This window comes from Capricornis sumatraensis, chromosome 13 (assembly GCF_032405125.1).
Source record: "Capricornis sumatraensis isolate serow.1 chromosome 13, serow.2, whole genome shotgun sequence".
In the NCBI taxonomy this organism is placed as follows: Eukaryota; Metazoa; Chordata; class Mammalia; order Artiodactyla; family Bovidae; genus Capricornis; species Capricornis sumatraensis.
The window spans coordinates 71,381,182-71,402,328 of NC_091081.1; the positions used below are offsets into that span (position 1 = coordinate 71,381,182).

Consider the following 21,147-nt stretch of genomic DNA (forward strand, 5'->3'; position numbering starts at 1 on the left):
CTTAATGATGGTCCTTGCTGTGTTCCTGCGATCAATTCAAGTACTGCTGATCCTTCAGTGCATGGGACAAAAGAACTATATCTCAGCCACAGAGTAATACATAAGTCTCAGTGGTACTTACGGTACCACTGGTACAGTGGTACTCAGGATCCTAAAACTACAATAGCCACAGAGATTGGAGTATTTACCTGTTCCTTGCCTCCTACGTCCAACCATAATTTACATGTTTTTAAGATATAAATAACAACTGTTAACCATGTAATTTTCCTCACATTTGCTTTCTGCCTACATTGATACAACCAGTACAGCTGGCGGCAAAAATTTTCTAGCATAACATGTTTTATCCTTGCCAGAAAAGAACAAAGATTAAAGAAATATCTGGCTTAGATGTAAAGGAGAAACGGTCAGTTTATTTTTATTTATTTATTTTTTTTACTAACCTTGTCTGCCTCTCTCCCACCTGCTTCATTATTTCAGTTATTTCCTTACATTCCTTGAGTTTCTGCAACAGGCTGTTGATGCCACTCCAGTGCCAACTGTTGATTTTGATTCCAGGAACTTTCCAACTTTCCTCCCTCCCTCTTTCCTTCCTGTCCACTTTCGTTTTTCCAAAGATCAGAATTCACATGATGCTTGAGAGAAAAATCTTGGTATATTTTAATTTAATTAAAAGCTATATTTTAATTAAATGCGAAGGTGGTTGTGCTCAGTTGTGCCTTCCTCTTTGTGACCCCATGGACTGTAGCCCGCCAGGCTTCTCTGTCCACGGGAGTTTCCCGACAAGAATACTGGAGTGAGTTGCCAATTTCTCCTCCAGGGGATTTTCTTGACTCAGGGATCGAAACTGTCTCCTGCAGCTCCTCCAATGGCAGGCGGATTCTTTACCACTGAGCCACCTGGGAAACCCTAACTGCATAGAGGCACACTTAAAACAGTTCTTTCAGAATATCAGAAATAGAGGAAGGAAAGGAAAAATATTAAATATTTTTTAACATTTTAAATAGCTGAAAAATATTACAGCTATTTTCTGATTTTGCTACTGACTGTTGTATAACTCTGTGTCTCTGTTGTAAGCTGTGGAAGAAAACCTCAGGCTTGATGGGATTCCAGAACTGAGGTCTTCCACTTCGAGGCTTACCACATCGCTGTCTTCTCTCCACTGGGTTTAGTATTTCAAGTGAAAATAACAGGAAACAGAGAAAGAGATCAATTTAGAGATGATCACAGAAGAAGCACAGAAAAGTCAAATGCACTGTGTCATATTCTCACTTCTTTTCATCCTGTGGGCATCTTTTCCACTGCTATAGGAGCTTTTGTTAAGATAATCATGCCTAATGTTTAATTTACTGTTCACCATATTTGTGCATGGGCCGTGTGCCTTGTCTATTGAGAAGTTACTTCTTTGTCATCTTCAGACACCTTTAGGAATACCCATAACGAATTTCTTGGCCTATTGCTTTCTTTTCTACTTCTGACCTTTACTTGTTACATTTTCTGTTCTTCCTACTACTAACTTCATGTATTTAGCCCACTTTTTTTTTCATGTCTTGAGCAATTGTGTTGTTAGAGGTTAACTAAAAGAAAACATTTTTTAGTAAAAGACTTTTATAGAGTCTTTCTTGTACTTGAAAAAGCAGCGAATGCCAAATACAGTAATAACTCTAGAAGACGTGACTGACTTTCTCCCCTGAGATTTCATTGTTTCATGTTGTAAATCTGGAAAGCAACTGAAGGAAGACTAAAGAAATCTCACATTGGCAGGATCTATAAAGCCTTTTTAGTACGAAACTTTATGTATCACATACATTTCTATTTAAGTCTACTGAAATTTGCTGAGTAAATGGATAATCTAATCAGTATTGCATTAAATGTTAAATTCCAGGTATAATCTTGGAATATTTCTTTTAACAAGTGTAGAACACTGCCTTTCTCTTTTTAGAAATAGTAATAAAGAAGCCTGACCAATTTCTTGAGATTTCAAGTCCATTTTTGAATTATAGAATGACTCCATTTACAATTCCAACAGAAACGTAAGTATTTAACAGTCTTTCCCATGAATACCTCTTGTTAACAGATAAAGTATTTTGTGATTTGTGTAGTTAAAAATGTATGGTTTGGTGGCAAATATATTTAAGTTTGTGTAAATGCAGTGATTATAAGAAAACAAAAATGTAGGTTCTGTTTCACAGTAATAAACATTTAAGATAAATTTTGAATTGGTTAAAATAAGGCCTAAATATGTCAGGTTTTACAGCTTTGGCTTCTGTCTGAGAAGCCAAATACTGAGACACAGTATTTTGTTTTACTTTATTTTTTTAATATAAATTTATTTATTTTAATTGGAGGTTAATTACTTTACAGTATTGTTTTACTTTAAAAGTTAGCATTGGGAAATGTTTTTGATTCAGTTCAGTTCACTCGCTCAGTTGTGTCTGACTCTTTGCAACCCCGTGAACCACAGCACGCCAGGCCTCCCTGCCCATCACCAACTCCCAGAGTTCACCCAAACCCGTGTCCATTGAGTCAGTGATGCCATCCAACCATCTCATTCTCTGTCGTCCCCTTCTCCTCCTGCCCTCAATCTTTCCCAGCATCAGGGTCTTTTCAAATGAGTCATCTCTTTATTATCTGGTAAATTAAATCACAAGATCAAATGATTGTCATAAATACCTGGGAGATGAAGTCCGTCACTCTTAGAAGGAAACAAACAAACAAAAAGAGCTAACTAAATATAACAGCAAAGACAATGAAGAAGAAAAAGAAAGAAGGGAAGGAAGAATCCAAATTTACTAATATTTGAGTGTGACAGTAGGGATAGAAATAAAACCTGTGATCCTGGATCTCATGTTTTTAACAAGTTCATGTCTATGTGCTCAGTCACTCAGTTGTGTCTGACTCTTTGTGAACCTGTGGACTGTAGCCTGCCAGGCTCCTCTGTCCATGGAATTTTCCAGGCAAGAACACTGGAGCTGGAGCAGGTTGCCACTTCCTACTCCAGGGGCTCTTCTCCACCCAGGGATTGAGTCTGCATCTCTTGCATCTTCTAAATTGGCAAGCAGATTCTGTATCACTAGTGCCACCTGGGAAGTTCATCGTGGTGAGAATGAAGTCTACAGACAGCAGAAATGAAAAGGAGCAGTGGGTGATATGATTTTACCATTAAAAGTGTGGTGATTTGTTATGAAGCAATTGATAACTAACACATGGATATGTACATATATCAAAGATTATCAAATTTATTTTTTGTGCAGTTAACTATCTTTCAATAATCCCGCAATAAAGTTGTAAAAAATAAAAATAAATAATATTCAATAGTAATAATATGTAAAATGGTTTACAAAATGGGATTCTAGAGCCAAGGAAGACAAAATAACTGATATATAGAATTCAATGGATGTGCTTAATCACAGATTAGGTAAAACAAGAAAAAGACAAGTTAGAAAAATGAAAAACAGGTCAAAAGACAACATCCAGACTGATGTTCAGAGACTAAAAAAAAACAAAAAAAATGAGGGAAAGTACAGTAAATGACTTATAAGACAAGTTGATAAAGATCAACATACTTGTATATGGGTCCTTAGAAGTACAGGATAGAGTTTGGGGAATAATCATGAAATAAAAATATAATGGGAAAATTTTCCAAAAAGTTAAAAAACTAAATCAAGATTCAGGAATTTCTAAGAAAAGTCACATAATATAAATGCAGAGAAAACTGCAGCTGGATATCACAGTAAAACCTAAGACTGATAACATGATAATATATAGATATAAAGTGAAAGAAATACTGCAACAAAAATCAGCATGGATAAATGTCACAAAAATATTAGACCAAAGAAATCTGGTACAAAATGTATACGGTTTATTTTTAATTATTTTACTAATACAGATTTTTTTTTAATAAAAGCAATATATGGTGCTGGAACTCAATAGTCGGGAAGTTACCCACGGGGAGGAGTGTTGGCTGTGATGGGCAAGGGCAGGATTTGTGGGGCCTGATAAATACCTCTTGATCTGAATAATGGTGATATGGCCGTGTTCACTTGGTAGGTTTTCATCAGGTTTTACATTTATGATGTGTGTACTTTATTCTAATTGTTTAAATCATTAAAATTTTTGAATGGCTTATATATATATAATAGGCTTATATATGTCATGAATACAATTACCACTAGGTATGGTTTATCCTTCCCTTGGATATATTAAAATCCATGCTAAGAGTATAAACTGATGAATAAAAGCAGTCAGAATTTAGATCAGAAGTCTATTCACTGTACTTTCCTACTTCCAGAGCCTGTTTGCATCATAGCCAGTCAATCTACAATTTTTGGATTCTAGTTAAGTTGAAAATATTAGGAATATTATTGAAATATCTTACTTTTAAGGCTCCTGCAGTTCTGTGCCATCAACGATTAAACAGTGAAAAACGGGTGAGGAGAGACTGCTAGGCTGCAAAGCAGACATAGTTAGCCATGGGAATCTTATACACAGGAAAATCAATTTGCTGCTACCTTGGTTTAAAAGATTTGTTCTGTTATATATTTGCAAATCTAGTTTTCCTCAAAGTTTCATTTTAACCTGTAAAAAATCATATAAATAAATTATTAATTTCTATACAAATCTTAAATAAGTTTTAAAAGTTAGCTGAATTTATTTAAACATTTTAAATTGCATTACAACAGTGGCATATTTGATTTTCTTTATGTACTTTAAAAGCCAAAAAGAATAATAAATAAACTCTTACCAATTATACGAGAAAGAAGAAAATGTTAGTCACTCAGTCATATTTGACTCTTTGCGACTCTAAGGGCTATAGTCTGCCAGGCCCCTCTGTTCACGGAATTCTCCAAGAAAGAATACTGGAGTGGGTTGCCATTCCCTTTTCTAGGAAATCTTCCCAAACCAGGGATTGAACCCAGGTCTCCCTTATTGCAGGCAGATTCCTTACTGTCTGAACCACCAGGGACATCCCTTACCAATTATATAAATCATCATTAAAAATTCAAATAATCAAAATGATGTTTCTGGGGAACCATGGTTTTTCCTATGCAAAAGTATTGATGCTTTTGAACTGTGGTGTTGGAGAAGACTCTTGAGAGTCCCTTGGACTGCAAGGAGATCCAACCAGTCCATCCTAAAGGAGCTCAGTCCTGGGTGTTCATTGAGGACTGATGCTGAAGCTGAAACTCCAATCCTTTGGCCACCTGATACAAAGAGCTGACTCATTTGAAAAGACCCTGATGCTGGGAAAGATGAAGGCAGGAGGAAAGGGGACCACAGAAAATGAGATGGTTGGATGGCATCACTGACTTAATGGACATGAGTTTGGATAAACTCCAGGAGTTGGTGATGGACAGGGAGGCCTGGCGTGCTGCGGTCCATGGGGTCACAAAAAGTCGGACACGACTGAACGACTGAACTGAACTATTAGATTTTACAAACCAAAAATTCTGTCATACCCATAACTCTCATTCGTATACGACCGTTTGCAATCCCTTGGACTGTAGCCCACCATGCTCCTCTGTCCATGGGATTCTCCAGGTAAGAATACTGGAGTGGGTAGCCATTTCCTTCTCCAGAGGACCTTCCCGACCCAGGGATCGAACCTGAGTCTCCTGCATTGCAGGCAGATTCTTTACCACTGAGCCACCAGGGAAGCCTCCGTAACTTCATTATAAGCCTAAAATTAAATATAAAGCTATATTTTATGGCCTAATTTGTTAGATTATGTAACATGCTACATTTTTTTCATCTGTTGCAAACACAAAATACCATGTAGAGACAGAATTTTCTTAAACATAAAAATAGTAAACCTTGTAATTTTTCTACTTAATTTTATAGTTAGTGTTACCCACTATGATAATTTTATCGTTCCAAATAGTTTTTGATTATCTATTAGCTCACTGAGATTGCATACTTCTCAAATATTTTGTGGATTGTATGAACCAGAGTTGCAGACCACCAGGACTAAGTTTTTCAGTATTCAAAGTGTCACACATTGATGTCTAGAATCTCTATGCTAAGAGGGACCACAAACGGTTGGTTTCACAACCTGAACTTCCCATGACTCCCTTATTTGATTTTCTTATTCCTCCTTTCAGTTTTTTTACCTAATTAAGGTGGATGAAATTCTGTAACCTGGGTCTAGGTGACTTCAACACTTGATTGGATTCAGTTAACATATTCACTGCTTGAACCTGTTAGGGATTTCCTTGTATATCCATTGTAACTGGCCTAGACAAAAGCAAAAACATGTGTGAATGGCATTTCATCCTACCTGACTGCTAGATAGTCAGAGTTCTCAGAAAGCCAGTCGGTTGGTTTGTTTTTGATGAGCCCTGAAGTGTGACTGCTACACACTTTTCCTTGAAACATTGTCGTTGTAGCAACCATATGCCTGGTTCGCCTGTTCCTGGCTCCTGGCCTTGTCTGCAAGAATCAGAGCTTCACAAGTGTTTGTGCTACCCTCTAGTGGCAGTTTCAGGTAAATCTGAGACAAAAACTAAAACGAGGTAAAGCAAGTTTTACCAAACAGAAGGCAATGGCAACCCACTCCAGTATTCTTGCCTGGAGAATCCCAGGGACAGAGAAGCCTGGTAGGCTGCCATCTATGGGGTCACACAGAGTCGGACACAACTGAAGCGACTTAGCAGCAGCAGCAGCAAGGAAAAATCCAAAAGTAAAGGAAGTTCTATATACATGAAAATTAATTTTATCTTTGAAACACACATACCTAAAATATTTGTACTATTAACAAATCTATTTCTGTTGTTATTGTCCAGTTGCTAAGTCGTGTGCAACTCTGCAGCCTCATGGAGTGCAGCACACCCGGCCTCCCTGTCCCTCACCATCTCCCAGAGTTTGCCCAAGTTCATGTTCATTGAATCAGTGATGCTGTCATATTGTACCCATAAACTTCTAGCTTTGGCAGTGTTGATTTGAGGGTCATGTCAGTAATAACCTGAAAGAAAATACAGTGTACTTGGCTAGCTACTGTAAATATCACACACCCATAATTAAAATTTTGACTCCTATTTCACTGATACATTGCTCTGATACTCAATTAAGTCAATTCCAAATGTAAGATTCCTGTGTGTTCTGATCATCAACAAAGATGACCACCATAGCTTTAAAATAAACCGTGTTCCAGGAAAGTTTTACAGCATTGCAGTGACGGACAGAGACTAGTGCTTCAGTAGTATAGAAAGCAATTAAATGTTTTTAACACAAATCAAAAAAATATATATACTACTGGTTGTGGAAGAAGGAGATTGATAAAATGAACAAAATCAGGACTTTCTATTGTTGACAAAACATTAAAGGGATATTATTCAGTCACTATAAAAAGAAGGAAATCTTGCTACTTGTGACAATATAGACAGATCTTTAGGACATCGTGTCAAGTGAAATTAGGCAGACAAGGAAGACAAATACCATATATTCTCACTTCTTTGTGGCATCTAAGCAAATAAACAAACTCGTAGATACAGGAGAATAGATTGGTGGCTGCTGGAGGCAGGAGGTCAGGGTGGATGGAGTGGGTGAAGGAAACCAAAAGATACAAACTTCCAGTTATAAAATAAATAAGTCCTGGGAATGCAATGTGTAGCGTGGGAACTATAGTTAATAATGATGGTGCTTTAGTCCCTAAGTCATGTCTGACTCTTGCAACCCCTTGGACTGTAGCCTGCCAGGCTCCTCTGCCCATGGGATTTCCCAGGCGAGAATATTGGAGTGGGTTGCCATTTCCTCCTCCAGGGGATCTTCCCAACCTAGGGACTGAACTCGTGTCTCCTGCATCGACCCAGGTGGACTCTACTGCTGAGTGACCAGGGAAGCCATAGTTCATAAAACTGTGTTATATATTTGAAAATTACTGAGAGAGTAGGCCTTAAAAGTTCTTATCACAAGGGGAAGAAATTGTAACTATGTGTGATGATGTACATTTCTTAGAGCTTTGATTGCCATTTTGCCATGTATACAAATACTGATTGTTATGTTGAATGCCTGAAACTAATAATAATGTTGTATGTCACTTATATCTCAATAAAAACTGCATTTATTTATTAGTACCTTTAAACAAGAAGTTAAGATTAACAGAAATTTTTCTTTTTTTTTTTTTAGTCATTTTGTACGATCTTTTATTAAGAAAGGGCAGGTTCCAGGATCTGGTTTATCTTCCCTTACTGAAAATGATGAAACTGCAACCTTTAGCCAGATAGACTTAAACCAATTGACAAAAATTATGTCTCAGGTAACTATGTTACTCTTATTATTAGCCCAGTTCTTAACAATGAAAGTTTTTTTTCCCCCTTAAACTGTGAAATGTATATAAATGTATTTGAGCACAATAAATAATACTGAAAATAGGCTTCTTATGTACCTATTTCACAGTACCCCCACAGGTACCCCACACAGGTACCCCTCTGCTCCTCTCACAATAATCAGGAAAGAATGTGTCCCAGGGGCAGGGCTACACAATACAAGGGTTTATTGGTATGTCTGAGCTGGGAAAGGAACCCTTTAAATCGGGTCCCCCCAAATGAACTGAACCTGAGAGAGACATTAACCCCATGTGTTAAAGCCATTGAGATTTCAGGACTGGTTTGTTATCACAGACTAGTCAGCCTTATACGGTTCATGTTTTTAAACAGCAAAACTGCCTTACCTTTGCCTCTTAAAATAGATATAAATTTTATGATAGGGAAAACATGACTGTTTTCAGATGTTCCCTAAGAGTTAAGATTTAGCACAAGTCAGGAATTAATTATTTACCTGTTTCTTCTTCCACCTTCATCATTACTTCCAGCTGTAATGGAAGAAAGATGATAAGGGGTAAAAATATTTGTTCTTTAAAAATATTATAGCTGTGGAAGGATTAGGTATTTTTTCTTATACAACTTTATGTACAACTAATTGCTTCATTTTTTTTTTCGCTTGCTTTTTTTTTCTATGACACATTAGGAAGCTGTCCCAAACAATTTTTTTTTTTTTAAGAAACACCATTAAAAAAACACCCTCTGAACACCTTCACCACACAAACATGTGAGATAACTCTATCAATGCCGACTATTTTCCTGGAAACATCACCCCTGGGATACTTTGCTCTCTTGCTCTTGTTCAAACTGGTAGAAACCTGCAATTGTCATCCTGGGACTTTCTCTTCTCTCTCTCCTCTGATGGATTTTCTAGTTTTTGGAAACTATGCTGCCCTCCTACTTTATACTTTAATTTCAAAGGCATGCATCTTCTAATATTCCCTGAGAGAAGATGCATGGAAAGTGAAGATTATGAGAGCAAGAAGTTCTTTGTATATTCTTGATGTTAACCCTTTATTACACATATGATTTGGAAATAATTTCTCTCATTCCATAGGCTGCATTTTCACTGTTGATTAGCTCTTTTTGAATGACAGATTTTCTACATAGTCCAATTTTTTTTTTACTTTTGTTGTCTGTTTTTGTTGTCAAATCTAAGAAACCAGTGTCAAATCCAATGTCACGAAGCTCTTCACCTATGTTTTCTTTGAAAAGTTGTTTTCAGTTTTAGTCTCTTTTTTTTAAAATCAGCTTTACATTCAAACTTTCCATTGAATTTATTTCACTTTCCTGTTTTTAGATTCTAAGAGCTCTACCTTGTTCTTGATGTATTTTTATAGAAGTTTACTATTTGATAAATGACTATCTTCTTAACTTTCTGATAATACTAACTTTTAAAACGTCTCCTTATATGATTATTTCTGGTTCCTATGAATCTCTCTAGCCACATTCATTAGTTTCTTTCTTTTATATGGGGCTCTTTCCTCAATTGCCTGGTAGCACTTTGTTATACACATATCAGGAGTTTATGACATTAAAGGGCTGCTGATTAGAAGAAGCTTTATGGCATGCATAGAGCTTGTCAGCTGGTAGCTTTAACTTGAGATAATTGGGGATAAATGAGCTTCATCCGGGGGTGGGACTGGCTCCAAATATGAGATTCCCTGAGGTTTTCCTCCAGCTCTGTTCAGTTTCATAGGTTAAGGGTTCTCTAATCTCCCTGCTGGGGTGGAATGTGGTGGTAAGGATTGTCATACTTTTATCCACCAGAGTTATTAAAGCCGAGCAGCAGAGTTCCTGAGAGTCTCAAAATTCATCATGTGGATGTTCACTTAATTCCTCTCCTCTCTTTGTAGTAGCCTTTCTTGCTTCCCACGCTGTCTGTGAACCCAGATCTGGAGATTTTTCATTTAATTTCTCCACTTAAATCAAGCTCCAATGTCCTATTTAGGCTGAAGAAGGATAGATGCTAAACCAGAAGGGATTAGGGAGAAGTGGGGACTTGTCTGTTCCTTATATAGACGTTCAACCCACCCCATTATTTTCAGCCTGTATCTCATTTCCTCCTTTTCAGTTCAGTTAGTCACTCAGATGTGTCCAACTCTTTGCGACCCCATGGACTGCAGCAGGCCAGGCCTCCCTGTCCATCACCAGCTCCTGGAGTTCACTCAAACTCATGTCCATCGAGTCGGTGATGCCATCCAGCCATCTCATCCTCTGTTGTCCCCTTCTCCTCCTGCCTTCAATCATTCCCAGCATCAGGGTCTTTTGAATGAGTCAGTTCTTCACATCAGGTGGCCAAAATACTGGAGTATTCTCCTTCTCAGATGCCTGCTAATTGTTTCTGGGCTTTTAAGGCTTGGATGGGCTTGCTTCTCACTAACACTTCATATTCAGTTATCTCCACTCTGTTTTCTTCTCCACCCACTTGACATCATCCAAAATATTGTGAGCATCACCCACCACCAGTCTGTATAAATTTATACAATTGTATCTTTTAAATTATTTTCATTGTGTTTTAGAAATAGCAGACTACTGCGTGTGCATTCAATGTATTTTCCCTGTTAAAAGTTTGAGAAACCATTTTTAATACTTTGAAATAATCCTCTCTGGTTTCTGTATGTGTGCTTAGTCACTCAGTCGTGTCCAACTCCTGCAACCCCATGGACTGTAGCCCACCAGGCTTCTCTGTCCATAGGATTCTCCAGGCAAGAATACTAGAGTGGGTTGCCATCTCCTTCTCCAGGGGATCTTCCTGGCCCAGGAATCAAACCCAGGTCTCCTGCATTGCAGGCAGATTCTTTACTGACTGAGCTACAAGGGAAGGCCCACTAGTTTCTGTATAGTAACCATTAATCATAATCTCATTTTAGTCAATCAGTACAAGTTATTGGTGTATAAATTATAAATTATCAGTGCCTCATACCATCTAACATATCTACTCAGGGATATTATTGTTTTAATTTAAATTTTCTTATAAGATTCAAACAGGTAATAAGCTCATACAAGTAGTATTTTAATGTCACAAATGCAAACTCTCACTCAAATTCACATCTTTTGGATTTTAAGGTTGAAAAAAAATTCCATTTTGCTGTATGTTTTAGTAAGGATTTAGAGAAATTTCGATTTCTCCAGTGTTTAGAAGACTGTATGACCCCTTTTAAAAACCGTGGTGCTTTAGAGAGCAGTCATGTTTTGTTGAACTGATAAATGATTTCTCAGTGTGTTCCTTTCAATTCACAGGGAAATGTTGCTTCACAACCTGTACTCGGAAAAGGTAAATCAATAATCTCTTCATGACTTTTTTCTCAGATATCACAATACAAAGGGGTCTCTGCTTCCTGACAGCTTCTTGCTCTCCCTTCTCCTGTTCCCAGCACCCCTCCCCTCACCCCAAGGTCTCCTCTGATGTGTAGAGTCTAATCTGCTCCCGGCTAGAAAAATCAGATGATCACACTCGTTAAATTCAAGCTTAAAGTCAACATGAAAGACAATCTGATTAAAGCCCCATGAGTCATGCTCATGTGTTTTAATGCATGCACGTTGGATCAAAGCACCAAAACCACTGCAGATTCCTCAGTTCCTGAATAATGACTTGTGTGTGTAAAAGTGCGAGTTGCTCAGTCACGTCTGACTCTGTGACCCCATGGACTTGTAGTTGCTCGGTCTTGCCTGACCCTGTGTGACCCCATGGAGTGCCACCAGGCTCCTCTGTCCATGGGATTCTCCAGGCAAGATTACTGGAGTGGGTTGCCATTCCCCTCTCCAGGAGATCTTCCCAACCCAGGGAGTGAACTCCCAAGGCTCAAATCCAAAAACAGTGTTGTGTGGCATGTGTATATATAACATTGTGGTTCCAGAAAGTGTACAGGAAATTTATGGCCTTGATAAACATAAAAAAGATTGCAGAATCACTGACTATGGAGATCAATTGTCCTATAGAAAGGTGACAGTCACCATAGATCTTTCAAGTTTTTGTTTCTTCTTCTATTGTCTGGGTCATCCCATCGCTTAATGTCAGTTTATAGCAGATTTTACCTGCATTGTTCAGTTGCTAAGTCGTGTCTGACTCTTTGTGCCCCCATAAACTGTAGCATGTCAGACTTCCCTATCCTTCATTATCTCCCTGAGTTTGCTCAAACTCATGTCCGTTGACTCAGTGATGCCACCCAACCATCTCATTCTCTGTTGTCCCCTTCTCCTCTTCCCCTCAATCTTTCCCAGCATTAGGGTCTTTTCTGGTGAGTCATCTCTTCACATCAAGTGGCCAACATATTAGAGCTTCAGCTTCAGCATCAGTCCTTCCAGTGAATATTCAGGGTTGATTTCCTTAAAGAGTGACTGGTTTGATCATACATAAAGCATAAGCAGCTAAATCCTGTTATAACTTTACAATCTCTAAAGAATGTGTGCACAAATTTATGAAAGGGTTTTCAGATTTTCTGGACACTCTGCTTGCAAGGTAGGATTAAATTCTCCTGAGCGTATGAACATGGGTCTCTGCATGGACCTCTACAAATCTGAGGCCTGCATGGAAATGACTGTCTCAGGAAATATTTTCTCAAAAACAGACTTCAGTACGTGAGCTCCCCTCTACTGTTTTCCATACCTTAATAACTTAGTATTTCACGCCTTAGGTGTGTTTGACGCTGTTGTCTCCTGCTCTGCACAGATGAACTAGCAGACTATGGAGTCAATGGCGCAGTCCATCCAGCTGAAGGAGTCAGTTTGGAGAAAGATTTGATCAGCCAGACAACAGCAACACAGGAAAAATCACAGGAGGAACTTACAACAATAAATAACAGTGTTTCTAAAGAAATATGGTTGGATTTTGAAGACTTCTGTGTATGCTTTCAGTAAGTATACATTTTATGTGTGTGTGTAATATAATAAATATATAAGCCTTTGATTTTTAGCTTTCATTTAAAAGAGTTAAACCAGTGTTAGTCTGGTGTTGATCTAATAGTAAACAAAAATATTAGAAGGAAATATGGGTGAGTTGATTGTCCACACAAAGCATGAGTAGCCAAACCAGTCTCATGCCAATTTCAGCCTCTTCTCAAAGACTTATTTTTTGTTTAAGTTTATTCACCAAGAGAGATCATTTGCGTCCCTGTCAGGCAACTAGTTATTATTTTTCCCAGCTTTATTTATGTACAATTGACAGATAAAATTATAAATACTTAGTATGCATGGAGGATGGATGAACTGGGAGATTAAGATCGACATATATACACTGCTGCTGCTAAGTCACTTCAGTCATGCCCGACTCTGTGTGACCCCATAGACAGCAGCCCACCAGGCTCCACCGTCCCTGGGATTCTCCAGGCAAGAACACTGGAGTGGGTTGCCATTTCCTTCTCCAATGCATGAAAGTGAAAAGTGAAAGGGAAGTCGCTCAGTCGTGTCCAACCCTCAGCGACCCCATGGATTGCAGCCTTCCAGGCTCCCCCGTCCATGGGATTTTCCAGGCAAGCGTACTGGAGTGGGGTGCCATTGCCTTCTCCGGACATATATACATTACCATATGTAAAATAAATGTGGGAACCTGCTATATAGTACAGGGAGCTTAGCTGAGTGCTCTGTGATGACCTAGAGGGGTGAAGTGGGAGGGAGGCTCCAGAAGGAGGGGATATATGTACACATATAGCTGTTTCACTTGATTGTAATAGCAGAAACTAACACAACTTTGTAAAGCAATTATACACACACACAAAAATGTGTACATGGTGATGAATTAAAACACATGCATATTATGAAAGATACCCCCATCCATTTCATTAACATATCTATCACCTCATATGTTTACCTTCTTATTTTGTGTGAGAACATATAAGTTCTGTTCTTTGAGCACATTTTAATTATACAATGTAGTGTTATCAACAATACTCACCATATTTTACGTTAGATCTTCAAACCTTAATTCATCTTGTAACAGAAAATTTGTACTCCTTTTACCAATCTCTTCTTGTTTTCCCCACCCTCAGCCCTGGCAACCATGTTTTCCCTCTCTGAGTTGTTATCATTTCTTGTAATTTTCATCTATCTTTACCTGTTTTGCCTATAATTATTCATGTCTGAGAAACTTAATATGTAGTACTAGTCTGTTGCATATAATGACAATAACCTGTTATAAATGTTTTTCAGGACTCTATATATTTTCCACAAACCAAGTTCATATTGCCTTAACTTTCAAAAATCAGAATTCAAGGTAAATACATTATGATATCTTCTCTTTCACTTCTTAAATTTTTGATGGAATCATGCTAGTGAAAAACACTTTCAAATTTATCAAGCATTTCTAAACTTCTAATATAATTGTATTTAAAAAATTGTTAGAGTCTTCTACTAATTGCTTACCCAGATAATAAGCAAAATTCTGCTACCTGGTATTTCCAACCATGATCCATCTGATGATGTTGCAGCAGTTCAACCCTGAGATGCATTATTCTATAAATTCACGCTAAGGAAATTTTAACTTATAAATAAAGGGAGGAAAAGAACAAAAAATTCACTATGCATGCTTGCATGCTAGGTCTCTTTAGTCATGTCCAACTCTTTGCAACCCTATGGACTGTAGCCTACCAGGCTCCTCTGTCCAGGGGATTCTCCAGGCAAGAGTACTGGAGTGGATTGCCAAGCCTTCCTCCGAGGGATCTTCACAGCCCAGGGATCAAACCGAAATCTCATATGTCTTCTGCTAATTAATGTTCACTAACTTGCACACAAGTCCTAAAACATAAGCACATTTTCACTATCATTTTTGCTATGTCAGCCCACATTCTTGCCTCTGCTTGAAATTAATTCACGTTAGTCCTGCCCACTGCTTGAAGTTCATTCCCCTTCCTCTGGCCAGTGTCTACAAGTCCCTCAGAGCAGCACGGATGCCATGAGACCTCCTTCCCTGGCCATAGAGTCCAAGTCAAGTATGCTCTCTCCATGCATTCCATGTGACTGTCCACACTCAAAACACTTTCCTCCCTCCATCCTGACTGTATGGTCTTTCCTCTGTGTTCCTCCACCTACCTGTCCACTTCATGTCAGCATCTTAAGGAGGACTCTGTCCTTGTCTTTACTGTTGCAGTACAGGCCCTGGCATGAAGTAGAAACTTGGTTTTAAAAAAAAAATTGTTGAATGAATTAATGAGCAAGTCTCACATGGAGTAGAATTTTGGAGAAGATGATGAAATGTATCCTGGGAAACTAAATTACACTGAAACGTGCTTGTTGCTTGTATGGGGCCATGCAAGCCCCCAGTGATAACTTAACATCTCGCTGAGCTAATGCAGAGTTGGGGGAAGTAAGAAGGCTTGGAGATGACTTCCTTTGCACTTGTACTAAATGAAAATGCAGACAGAGAAAAAAAACCTTTTTGAGCATCCCTCAAGAAGTACTTTGTAGCTGGTTGCCTGCTCTGAAAGTAGGAATCAGCTTTCTACTAGTGACTGGGGCTGGCAGAATGACTGACCTGGCTCTGTAATCTGTCTACAAAAAATACCCAGAGGAATGCTTTGACTTTATGAAGATAAAAAAAAAAAAGCAAAAGCAAACAAACAAAACCCAAACTGTTAATTGAGAATAGCAGAACCCAGTGTGTGGTATGCTATGTATTCACCATTTACAGTTAATTTAGGAATGTCATCAGATTCAAATTACTGGCAACAATTAAACGATAGTCATTTATAGGTGCCCCCCTCTGTTCCCAGCCTTGAACTAGGTTCTTTTTTGCATCAACTCTTCAAGGCAAACCCAATGAAAAGACTATTATTATTATCAATTTTAAGGTTAGGAAACTGAGGCAGACCAGGTTTGGGTAAAATGCCCAAGACCACCAAACTAGTAAGTGGCACAAACATCAGGAGAACCAGATTTGTCCTCAGTGAAGCCTGTGCCTTTCTCACTACTGCACCTTTGGAGGAAGCAGATCCATGGCTCTGGAGCCAGACTGCCTGGTTTTGAATGCAGATTTCACTTGGGATAAGACTCTTTGCCTCAGTTTACTTATTTACACAATGGCAGTGAGAGACCTACATCAGAGTTGAGAAAGGAATGAGAGAATTTGTGTAAAACACTTAGAAGAATGCCTAATACTTAGTAAGTGAAATGCTAGCTGTCATTATTATTACCAACAGCATTTGGCACATGAGTTTTTGTTATACATTGCCACCCTAATATGTATGTGTGTGTGTGTGTGTGTGTGTTTGGACATTTTTATGAAGTGATGGTAAATACAGAATTTTATTTTCCTTTTAAAGTTCCAGCTTGGCAAAATAAAATGACAGCATCCATTATGAGTCCCTTCATCCCCCTGAATTTTTTCTTTTTAACATCAATGGTCTGAGAAAATGATGACTTAGAGGATATTGTTAGTACCCAAAATTAATGGCCTTTAGTTTGGACTGCCTATGGTCTGAGGCTAGGCAGTCGTGATTTAGGGGCTTCCCTGGTGGCTCAGTTGGTAAAGAATCTGCCTGCAATGCAGGAGACCCAGATTCAATACCTGAGTAGGAAAGATCCTCTGGAGAAGGGCATGGCAATCCACTCCAGTATTCTCGCCTGGAGAACCCCACACACAGATGAGCCTGATAGGCTACAGTCCATGAGGTTGCAAAGAGTCAGACACGACTGAGCAACTAACACTTTCACTTTTAGTCCTGATTTTAGTGGCCACGGGCACTGCCTGCTGAACTAGGAACACAGAGTCTGAGGCTTGTCCTGTGCACACCCTTTAGCTGTCCCCATGGGTGATGTCATGGGAGCTGGCAGGGGCTTGCAAAGACGTCTCATGCCTGCACCAGGGAAGATTCCCTTCATGTGGCCTCCAGGGCCACCTCATGTTCAAATTCTCAGACAATTTAAAATGATGGCAAATGAGTTATAGGTAGAGCCTCCTCCTTGCTCACACAGGCTACACTGGCAAATCCAAGGTCCTTCAGAGTTTTAGACAGGGAGTATTTGAAACAACTGCCTCTATCACCAACATGTTGCAGACAAAAGAAAACAAAAGAAAATTAAAATAAAGTGTCAGATGCTAATTATTGGAAAACTGAGTGATGGCAATCATTTTAAATAGTTACATTGCATCAAACATTTCTAGGAATCTTATTATACTTGATTATTAAGGATTTCTTTTTCACAATATAGCTTGTTTTCTTTTTTGCATTTCAACTTGTTATTTAAATATTGTTGTAAAATAATATAGAAAGCCTTTAAATTATGCTGCTGCTGCTGCTAAGTCACTTCAATCGTGTCCAACTCTGTGCGACCCCATGGACGGCAGTCCACCAGGCTCCGCCGTCCCTGGGATTCTCAAGGCAAGAACACTGGAGTGGGCTGCCATTTCCTCCTCCAATGCATGAAAGTGAAAAGTGAAAGTGAAGTCGCTCAGTCATGTCCGACTCTTCGCAACCCCATGGACTGCAGCCCACCAGGCTCCTCCATCCATGGGATTTTCCAGGCAAGAGTACTGAAGTGGGGTGCCATTGCCTTAAAGTATAATGACAATTAAATTAACACATTTACCATACACCATCAGTCAAAATTATGTTGAAGCACTGGGAAATTGAAGTGCAGTAATAGCACAATAATTGAAAGGCCAACATTGGAGTTAGGTATTAGTAGATAGACAGACTTAGTTTTGAGTCTAAGCTGTGCTACTTGCAAGCTCTGTGACCTTTGACAAATTACTTACCCTCTCTGTATTTCAGTTTCTTCATCCATAATTATAGATGTTAATAGTACCTACCAAAGATGGATTGAAATCATATTCATGTAATCCTTATGTGCCTGTCCACTAAGAGATATTCCAGTTTTGCTCAATACTTTCTTGCATGCCTCAAGCAAAAATCCAGCTTAGTTCTGGAGTGGGTAGGCTTTCCCTTCTCCAGGGGATCTTCCCAACCCAGGGAATAAACCCATGTCTTCCACATTGCAGGAAGATTCTTTACCAGCTGAGCCACAAGGGAAGCCCCCAGTTTGGTTCATTAGCATGCAATGGGCATAATTCTGAAGACCTTGTAGAATGAAGGAGTAATAGCAAAAACCACCAAGTAGCATGTGCTTAATCACTCAGTTGTGTGTCACTCTTTGTGACCCCCAAGGACTGTAGCCAGGCTCCTCTGTCCAGAGGATTCTCCAGACAAGAATACTGGAGTGGGTTGCCATGCCCTTCTTCAAAGGACCTTCCCAACCATTGGGTTGAACCCAGGTCTCCCTCATTGCCTGCAGATTCTTTACCATCTGAGCAGACAGGGAAGCCCAAGTAGCCTACATTAATACATTTCTATTCTCTCCCTGTTTACTTATCAGGGACCTATTTTCTGAGCACTGCTCAGCTATAGGCTCAATTTCTTCCTCTACTGTCGTTTCTGGAACAAACATATCCCCTTTCTTTACTCACCGAGGAGAGCTTTGGCTCTCTCTGATATGGTGGCCGGTCTCAGTGTCTGCAGACATGGGTTCCATGGACTGCTGCCAGCATGCACCAGTGTGATTTTCTTCCTTTCATTAAATCTGTAAAGTACTTGTTGTGGTGTCTAGAACACACTAAATGCTCTATGAATGTCAGGTATTGTACTTTCATTAAATTGGGAAATACCAGCATGAACAGGCTGATACGAAATGCAACAATTAGTCTATTTCTTGCAGTTTTCAGATGAACGTGTGTCCTATCACCTATTCATGGACAGTTTAAAGCCCATTGAACTGCTGATATGCTTTTCTGCATTGGTACGCTGGGGAGAATCTGGAGGTAAGAGGGCCATGAGAAAATTACAGTCTGAAAGCCCAGCTCACTTTCTATTCAGGGGAAACGTATACTACAAATTTTAGACACCGAGTGAAGGAACTTATTCCCTCTCTAGACCTCCTAAGATCTTCCTGCTCCTCTGACATCAAGGAATATGCTCACTCTTGCCACCCATCTCTCTTTGTTCTGGTCATATGATCACCTCTTATGCACACCTAGTCCCTCAGTTTCTCTTTCCCCTTATACATGTCATCATTCTTGATTCTTTCAAAATCTTTTAAAAATCACAGGCTCTTTCTTCTTCGATTTGACTCTTCCAAAGGCTTTATCTCCATCCTGCCCTGGGCCCCTACTATCATGGTTTTATTTAGATTTTATTGTACTAATAACTGTATTATCTCAATCAATCTTAAGGTCTCTGACCCCCACCTGAAGCTCCAGTTCACTGTCTCTAGAATTCCCATCCCTACAATTCTTGGGCTGAATGGGGACCACTGTTCATCAACCTGACAACTTTTTCTGTGTCCACCCTCATCAGATCCTTATTTCTCTGAGTCCCAACACAGTTTCCGTGGGCCATCATTGTATTTATTGGTGTTTCTTCACATGTGCCCTCAACACAAGTGCTTTCTTATCCTTTCAATTTATGTTCCTGACAAAACCCTAATACTGGTTGAAAATATCTCTGTGCCTGACCTGGGGTTGCATCAGAGCAGCTGAGTGTAACTGAAGAAAAAAATTCCTACTACCTATCCCCATTTTAAATTGAGGACCACAAACCTCAAAAAGAACGAACAAAAAAATGACCTAAGCACTGTCAACATTCCCCAAGTTCATTCATCCTCCAAACTTTCATTCTTATGGATGGTTATTGCAAACCTGCAGATCTCTCTCCATCTTCAAATCTCCAATTCCCAGTCCATCCTTCCTCCTTTTCAGGTGATGACCTTGCTATTGTTTTCACTGAAGAGATAGAAGAGATCAGAAATGACCTACTCTTCTCCTCATATTGGACTCTCTGAAGCTCTAATCACCTTTCCTTCCTATTCTAACAGAGAGACTGTTTCTTTTCTTCTCTAAGGCTGGTTTCTTGTGAACACATGCACAAATGCACAAAACAGTATTCTTTGATTGACTTGTTTTACTAAAGCATTTATATGTAACTCAAATGAACAGCTCTGACCCAGCACAGGTATAAATATTTGCTGCATGCTTAATATTGAATTTCTTGCCTACCTTGATGGCAGAGACTATGGTTTTCCTACTGAGATATACCCAGTGTTTTAAGTGGTATCAGATGTGTAGCAGGTAGGCAATAAACATTTGTTGAATAAACTTTCGAGACTTCAGCGGTGTGAGTTTAGTATGTCTACCTAACCAACAGTTCCTAAGCTGCACCACATCCTAGAACATTGAAACTCCAAATGCGTGGAAGTGTTTCAGATCACGTGGTGGCCTGTAACATTAGCTTGAGGGTTAGCTGCAAAACAAGGTAAGAAGTATTTTGCCCTCAGCTACCAATGAAGAATAACATTTTCTACCCATTTTCAGATTTTAAAAAGTTAATTAAAGTTTAATTAGATTGTTTCAATTAATTTACAAAATACAATTAAATTTAAAAGGTTAATTTAATTGAAATGAAAGTTTTGTTAATTATGTTATTTCTCCACACACTTAAAGCTAAGAATCAAAGGTAAAAAACTTAGATAAAATGTAGCATATTTTGCCCTTGTTTTGACACTTTGTTAGGAAAATCTCTCATTTCCCCAGATGTAGTAATTTTCCTCCTTTAAAATTGCATCCAGCAGGATATTGTGATTACTGCTCTACATAAGAAAAGCAGTGGTATACTACAATGAAATATCCCTGGCTGACCTCTTTTTTCCTAACTTTTCCATTCCTGGTTTTTTCAGCTGGGGGAATGACTACGAGGAGAAAAGTAGGAATAGGAACGAAGATTTTGCTTCCTCTCGAGTATTATTTCCCATAACTATTTACCCAGCATAATTTCTAATGTTTTATGAGCATTTTCAGAATATGTCTAATTGTTGGTTGTTGTTAATATTATTATAATTATATTATTAT

General features: G+C 38.8%; 1 protein-coding gene across 1 annotated transcript in view; it reads left to right on the forward strand.

The window, feature by feature from the left end:
- Positions 1–21,147, forward strand: part of ADGB (androglobin) — a 184,515-nt gene that overhangs the window by 76,273 nt on the left and 87,095 nt on the right. Inside the window, exons 12-17 of the mRNA XM_068985429.1 lie at positions 1,940–2,030; positions 8,122–8,251; positions 11,559–11,596; positions 12,986–13,171; positions 14,463–14,526; positions 18,963–19,065. Of these exons, the coding sequence (XP_068841530.1) occupies positions 1,940–2,030; positions 8,122–8,251; positions 11,559–11,596; positions 12,986–13,171; positions 14,463–14,526; positions 18,963–19,065 (612 nt within the window). The remainder of the gene's footprint in view (positions 1–1,939; positions 2,031–8,121; positions 8,252–11,558; positions 11,597–12,985; positions 13,172–14,462; positions 14,527–18,962; positions 19,066–21,147) is intronic.